The sequence below is a fragment of the Sesamum indicum genome, linkage group LG4 (genome assembly GCF_000512975.1).
Source record: "Sesamum indicum cultivar Zhongzhi No. 13 linkage group LG4, S_indicum_v1.0, whole genome shotgun sequence".
Taxonomy (NCBI): domain Eukaryota; kingdom Viridiplantae; phylum Streptophyta; class Magnoliopsida; order Lamiales; family Pedaliaceae; genus Sesamum; species Sesamum indicum.
The window spans coordinates 3,365,664-3,373,091 of NC_026148.1; the positions used below are offsets into that span (position 1 = coordinate 3,365,664).

The following is a 7,428-nucleotide window of genomic DNA, read 5'->3' on the forward strand; positions in this document are numbered from 1 at the left end:
CTTGTTACATTGTATGCCATTGCCCCCTGGCCTGTCCAAAGGGTTCAAATATTGCCCATTCCCCTTTGCGCTTTGCTCTTCTTTCCTTTTTCTACTCTTTTCATCCTCCAGGGGGAGCAGGAGGGGCAGACTATTAAGAGGTTTTCTTTTCTGCAGGTTCTTGAGTAGTAATATGACTGTCTTGGTATTTTGTTAGCTCTGGCTACGTGAGCTAATCATAGGAATTAGTTATAAGACCTACGTGACATATAGCATGAGTTGCATACAGTTGCCAACTTTCGTGGACTGTTGAGTTATATTCTATTTCCTGCTTGAATGATATTAGTGGCAGTTCCATACTAAAAAAGGTACCCTTGCTGTCTTCTACTGTGATCTGAAAAATACCTAGCTTTTGTCACTTTCAGTAATTCCATGACTATTTTTTTGTTCTCAGTATGTATTGTTTCTCATCCTGTTTAAACGTTCCGTTAGAACACTGTACTTCAGGTGCAGTGGAACAGAACAAATCTCCATGTGGAGATATGTGTTGCATTCTTTTTTACCATACTGATGATTTTGCTTTGTTTTTATGGCAGATCCCTCATTGAACATACTCACATCTGGACCCTATGGCCTTATATTTTCTTCATTTGTGCCGTTCTTTTTTGATATTCCTGTTTCAACGCGTTTTCGTGTATTTGGACTCAATTTCTCCGACAAGACTTTCATTTATTTAGCTGGCCTTCAGGTAATTCATAAGTATTATAGTTATGCTTTTGCACTATCTGTTCTTTTTTTGTTTTTGTCATGTTCACAAGGCGCACCTAATAAATTGTCTTTGTATTTTTATTTTGTGTCTTCTTTTCTTAATGATTGTTTACTGTGTGTTTGGCTTCTGTCTTGCAGCTATTCTTGTCATCCTGGAAAAGATCCATGCTTCCCGGGATCTGTGGTATTCTAGCAGGTTCCTTGTATCGTTTGAATGTTCTCCGTGTGCGCAGGATTAAGGTTGCACCTTGCCTTTAGTTGAAAATTTTCTTCACTTTACATTTACCGCGACAAAGCATCTTTTGTCGTCTTATTGCTTGATAATTCTTTTTACGGATCTTGTCTAAAGTTTTGATTAGGAGGATTCTAAGTTGCTTTAGTCAGTTAATTTCACTAATGTGAGTTATAGTCCGACCTTTTCCATTGATGATCCCATCATAGCTCTTCTATTTTCATAATTTGATTCAATGAAATAAATCATTTTTGTTTTAATTTTTTATGTATATACATATATATATATATTACAACTGTCAAGCTAACTTGTACATGAATCTTAAGCATGGAAAATTAATTAATTTGGTTGCTGCATAGGAATTAAGGTTTCTGTCAAGGTGTATAAAAGGGGAAATTTGGACCTTACACAATTAGATAATTCTGTTGAGAAATTCTTTGAGGCTCTGACATCAGCGGAAAAGCTATATCATAAGCACATTTGCTTGGCCGTTTTGCTCTACATGACAATATCCCAGAACTAGTGTTTGGAGTTGATAATCTAAGATTGCTACTACCTCTTTACCGGCCCTGGTATTTATTGAGTCACAGCTGACCAGATTCGACTTCTCTGTTTCAGTTTCCGGAATTTATTGCTTCATTCTTCTCAAGGCTGTCTTGGCCGTCTATGGGGAGTACATCACCCACTGGATCATCTAGGAATCTTCTAGGAAATGCACCACCCTATGCTGTTCGCCAAATGGAGGTAAACTTTTTGCTGGACTATGACTTGGATGAAGTTATTACTTTTGGTAGCTTTTTTGTAGTTTTCTTCCCTCGAATGCAACTACATTTTCCTTTTCTCTGCTTATTATTGTTATCCCACTTTCTTCTGCCAACAACTCTCTCTTCTTCTTCCCTGGACCATGTTATTTGCATCTGTTTCTTTTGTCTAATATGATAGTAGAAGTTGATAGAACTACAACTCACTCATACAGAAGCTGAATTCCACTCCTTTAGCAGCTGTATTTGCATTCTGAATAAACTGTTTTCTCCGTGGACTTTAGGGAAACTATCCAGCTCCGTTGTCATCTATGATGGAACCACCGGAAGACGCCATTGCAACACTGGTCTCAATGGGCTTTGATAGGAACTCAGCAAGGCAAGCACTTATACGTTCAAGAAACGATATTAATGCTGCCACCAACATACTTCTTGAGTCGCAGACACATTGAGTAGGCAGTAAGAGTGGTGTCAGAGAATGGTGTATGCATTTACAAAGATGCAGAAAATTCCTGGTTCTTTCTAAAGTGAGAAGCATTTTGCCACTGTTGAGAAAATAATCATTCCCGTGAAGTATTATTTTTTATCAGGTTCACTTTGGCTTTTGTTCCCTTGTTTACTACAGTAATGTACCTAAGATGGATCTTGAATAGCTGTAACAGAGCTTTGTACAGTTGCTTCCAAGCATGTAGGATGTCAACTAATGGAACTTCTAAATATGCTGGACTTTCTAACTCATTTTCATGCATGTTTGGTTGACTATACTTGAAATAACAGATGTGCATTTGTGTACTGCATCAGGGATTCAGAGACACTATACGATAAGGCAAAAGATGAAATTAGTGAAAAGAGGCTTGAGCCTATTGATTATGATCTTCCCAATCGCTCCTTGAATGCACATCATAAAATGAAAATAACACGGAGTTCACACATCAAAGTTATATAGTAAAATGACTCAATTACAAGAGTAAACCACCATGAAACACAAATTTGTTACACCGAGAACTCATACCGCTTCACATTTCTTCACAAACAGTGGGTACGTGAACCACTTCATTGCAAGAGTAACACCAGTAGAAGTAGTTATTCTAATAGTACATGCCGTTTTAACTCATTTTCAGTAGGTCTTTGAATTGGGGCAAAAGAGCTGAAAAATTAGCAGGATATCCAAATATCCAATTTCAAACAATGGTATACTCTTGTATCATTAAGTACCCCAGACGGTGTGGCCTGGCTACATTGATATGTAGGTCATCGAGAAGCGGAATCACAGAGAAGCCAAGATATAGTGTAGGGGTTACAGCTCGCTGCTGCACTGAACTTTAGACAGTACTGATGTCCACTCGGCTTTTGTGAAGCTGGAAGGCTGGGGTAATCCAACTCCCACAACTGCACTGAATCCCAGACCAGTTGAAGTAACCTAACCGGGCTTCACAGTGGGCACAGGACAGCTTACCCTCCAGAGCACCTTCCTCAACTGCAGAAGGATCTCAGAGAAAACAGCATTTCAGTATTATTAATGCATCTACTTATAACAGAGAGCAATCAATGATCATTAAGATCAGCATCAGACTAAGAAACTCAACACCCAAATGAAGCAGAATAGTGTAATTGGTATAGGCCCCACAGGATCACAAGCTATGTCAAACAGATGATGAATTACAATTGGTTCTGAAGCTTCAAAAGGCACCGTCATTCAATTGGCAGACCATATATTAAACTGTTTGGACCAACCAAATGGAGGTCAAGAAGATCATGATGATGCTGAGTGACCAATAGTTTGAATGAGGATTTGCTATACACTGCCCAAGCAACCAATCTAAGATGAGGTAGATAATCTATTGTACCTGTTGTCATCCAACGAAGAGGTTCAACAAAGATAGATGAACACTCGCTCTCACTGGATCTATTTAAAGGATTTCCACTCCTCCTTTTATACCACTCGAAGCATGTCTCACCCTCTCCTGGAACATGATCCAACACATTTTCCTGCAACGCGACAAGTCTACGGCATTTCTTGCACCGGTATGCAGGAGAAGGTGATGCTTCAATGTTAGTGGAATTTTTTTCAGCTGGCAAGCCAGGATCAGCACCAAATTTAGAACCATCTATCTTTCCCCCACGATTATACGAATCACCTGTTAATTGCACACAGTATCATCCCAAGAATAAGCAAATGAGAAAGGAAGCAAGAGTCATAACAGAAATAAACAATATCCATTTCATCTATACTCTCTAGATCTATAGAAATGCCAACCGGATATGTGAAAATAAAGAAATTGCATATGTATACCACAGCAATTATGACATAGTAAGCGTTCAGGAATATTAAGATGGATTAATTATAAGATACAAAATGACTGTAGGGGCCATCTCTATCAAAAGTATTTTCTCTTGAGCCAAAATTGACATAGATTAATCAGCTCAAGGGGAAAAGAATCAAAATATTTCAGAATTTCAACCCACCTGTCTATAAATATGTGAATAATCACAAATGTGACTGTTGTGATCCGTGCAAAGAACAACAAAGAAAATAAATACTTCTCATCTTTTTTCATCTTTCACGTTTTGTTGTTCTTTGCACGGATCACAACAGTCACATTTGTGATTGTTCACATATTTATAGACGCAATTAAGCTCTTTTCCCATTGTGCATAATATTTGTACGGCCCGCTAGCATTTAGCTCCTAACAGTGCCAAGCACAGTCAGAAAGAGACTAGATTTTGTGGTACACTGCTACAAATATCATAAAATTTGCTTGAGAACAATTCGCACCATATTCTAAATAAACCAATCAAGAATTACGACGAGAAATGAAAGAAACCAAACAAACCAATTTTGTAGAAAGAATGATTTTGAACATTAAACAAGAATCAAGCATGTCAAATTGTTCAGGGAAAAATATGGACCTAGTACTTTTAAGCGGAAACGCTTGTATATGGGGCTTGCACGATCAACTTTAAAACCCATTTGTTCAAACATTTTCAGCTGCAACGACAGATGGAATCAACATTAAAAATTACCCAAAAGGTAAGGTACCTAAAATACAGAATAATTATGATGGGGAACATAGATCGGTACGTTTTCATGTTACCTGCTCCAGGAAACCATCATTGGGGCACACGGTTTCACAACTCTTGCGCAAAGATTCAATAGCATCTAATAATCACAGGAAAGAACAGAAACCAGTAAATATAGAAAACAGTAAATGAGACAAAATCAACAGTAACAGTACAAAGAAATCTCATTAAGAAAATCCGAAGAACGCTTTGACTAAAACTGCACGAATGTATCAGTTTACAAGGCCAAACAACATGACAACTTTTTACCTTCTTGTGATAGTTGTTCACTTTTCATCAGGTATGCTGCAACAATTGCCGCACTGAAACGAACACAGGCAAAGTAGGGTGTAAACCCTTAGCGCTTGACAAAGCAGAGAACAAATCAATTACAATGTATGCCTTCTCTCAATAAATGTTTCGAGGATAATTAGCACAATGACAAGAAGCAGATTCAAATTAAGGGGGTTTAGGAAGAAAGCATGATTTGATTGAGGTTGAATAGAGGAAGTCTCAGTGTCACTGATGAGAACTCCCACACCACGGTGCTCTGACCTTCAAAGTGATGAGTTGGCACACGTCATGGGAGCATCCACGTATAAACTTTCAACTATATAAAACTCACATACTCATTAAAAGAGAAGCATGAAATGCCAGCATACAATCACTCAATCTACTATTTGTTGATTGTATGTAAGTTTCAAGACAATCAGAACCTTTTTTTCATGCTTTATATATCTCAGAGCTCACACAAACTACTATTGCCAATTGACTCTTCACCGACATGGTATTCTATATCTGGCAGCCTTACAATTATACAATAAGACTTGTTCAGGTGACATGAAAACTTTGAGAAGGCAATTAATATAAGCTGTTTATTTCACACTTTTAGACTTGTTCAGAGAAGTCATATGAATCACACAGCTTATCACCAGGTAAATAGCACCTTCTTCCCACTAATATGGATAGCAAAATTGACATCCAACCATCTCATTTTCTGGATGGTCATATAAACCAACAAAGATACCAATTTTTTTCAAGAAGCAAAAAATTAATCGCACACGATATTTGAATGAGGATCAATCAAAGTAAACAAGAAACTTTTTAAGAACTTTACATTAATGTGATTATTCTTCTTGTGATATATATATTTCTTTCCAAATCTGAGTCCTTCTAGTATCTGACCGACAACTCACGGCAGAAATGGGAAACGGAGTATATATTTCTCTTAAAACCATACTAATACATGCTGCATGATGGTTGTCAAGCAAAAAGTGTCATCTCCTAAATCAACAGGAGCATCAGCTATTATGGCTGATATCTTTTATCCTCTGAATTTCGCAACTTCAAAATAATAGGTAACAATCCTGGACTTATAGAATGAAGGACATGGACAGGACCTGGTGCATGTGATGCTTTCTTGTGTTATATTACTATTTTAGACGTGCATAAATTTGTAGCACACAAGACCTGTACATAAAAGAGGTAAATTGGTAGTAATACTTTCATTTTCACAGAGCTCCATCATTGATTGCACCAAGAAAGTAGGCATGACATAAGAAAATATAGAAAGAATGACATATAATGTATACCTCCTTGATACACCGGCAAAGCAGTGAACTAAAACAGATCCCTGTTTCCTACTATCTTCAATAAAATCCAAACATACATCCAAATAATCCAGCAAGTCTTCATTCTCCATATCTCTCAAAGGCACAGCCATCCTCACAAACTTCAAATCCTTACCTGCATACTCCAGTGAGTATAGGAGCTTATCTGGGGACAATGGACTATTTGACCCGTTGCCTGAAGCATCCTCAGATCCTGAGTCCCCAGCATACACCTTCCGAATTTCTTTGCTAGGAATTGAAAGCCCACTACGCCACTCAGAGAAGAAAGAAATGGATGCTGAACTGAGAACAGATAGTATATGCGTGATGTCGTGACTTCCATTCTGGAGAATCTCCGCTGCATCTCCGATGTTGCCAATAAATAAATGCTCACGCACCAGGTACGGCATTTCAAATTATCAATTTAGCACCTGCTCAAAGAGCCCGACTTGCATGTTTCTTAGTAGATGCTAATGCCTTTGTAGTACAAAATAAAACCACATAAAATTGGCAAAAATATAAACAAGATAGCAAACATTTTATCTTTGATCAATATTCTCAATATTTTTCAATGTCAAATCTAGTGTTGCCGTTTATTTTAAGAAAAAGAAATGAGAAATAAGTTTTCAATGTCAGTCATTCATCTACTTTCAATTGTCAAAAGCAGCAGCAAACATTTCAACAGTTTCCTCAAAACTCTACAATCTCAATTCAGAGTCATTAAAGAATTACATTCCAAGAGGAGATATTTCTGACGTAGGGAAGGCGGTAATCACCTCTCGTTATGGAAAGAATGAATAATTATGCCTCTGAATCCAATAGAATAAGTGGTTAATATCACAATGAGGTGGTGAAAACCATTGACGGCTAATACCATTTGACTTGCACTTTCATGATCATCAAAGGAAAACCCAAATACTGACTAAAGATTTCAAAACAACCTCCATGGGAACTTTTTACCAATCAAATCACTGTAAGAGGATTGAATTGGTTTTATTCTATTCCTAAGCAAATGCAA

At 37.5% G+C, this 7,428-nt stretch overlaps 2 protein-coding genes across 2 annotated transcripts in view; one reads left to right on the forward strand and one right to left on the reverse strand.

Moving 5' to 3' along the window:
• The window catches only part of LOC105159919 (rhomboid-like protein 20), a 5,633-nt gene extending 3,122 nt beyond the window's left edge, over nucleotides 1-2,511 (forward strand). The window contains exons 5-8 of the mRNA XM_011077142.2: nucleotides 576-727; nucleotides 886-987; nucleotides 1,598-1,723; nucleotides 2,025-2,511. Coding sequence (XP_011075444.1) covers nucleotides 576-727; nucleotides 886-987; nucleotides 1,598-1,723; nucleotides 2,025-2,192 — 548 coding nt within the window. The 3' untranslated portion in view covers nucleotides 2,193-2,511. The remainder of the gene's footprint in view (nucleotides 1-575; nucleotides 728-885; nucleotides 988-1,597; nucleotides 1,724-2,024) is intronic.
• The window catches only part of LOC105159920 (dual specificity protein phosphatase 12-like), a 5,213-nt gene continuing 449 nt past the window's right edge, over nucleotides 2,665-7,428 (reverse strand). Inside the window, exons 2-7 of the mRNA XM_011077143.2 lie at nucleotides 6,393-6,841; nucleotides 5,071-5,123; nucleotides 4,836-4,900; nucleotides 4,651-4,729; nucleotides 3,588-3,878; nucleotides 2,665-3,217 (exon numbers count right to left, since the gene is read on the reverse strand). Coding sequence (XP_011075445.1) covers nucleotides 3,063-3,217; nucleotides 3,588-3,878; nucleotides 4,651-4,729; nucleotides 4,836-4,900; nucleotides 5,071-5,123; nucleotides 6,393-6,820 — 1,071 coding nt within the window. The 5' untranslated portion in view covers nucleotides 6,821-6,841 and the 3' untranslated portion in view covers nucleotides 2,665-3,062. The remainder of the gene's footprint in view (nucleotides 3,218-3,587; nucleotides 3,879-4,650; nucleotides 4,730-4,835; nucleotides 4,901-5,070; nucleotides 5,124-6,392; nucleotides 6,842-7,428) is intronic.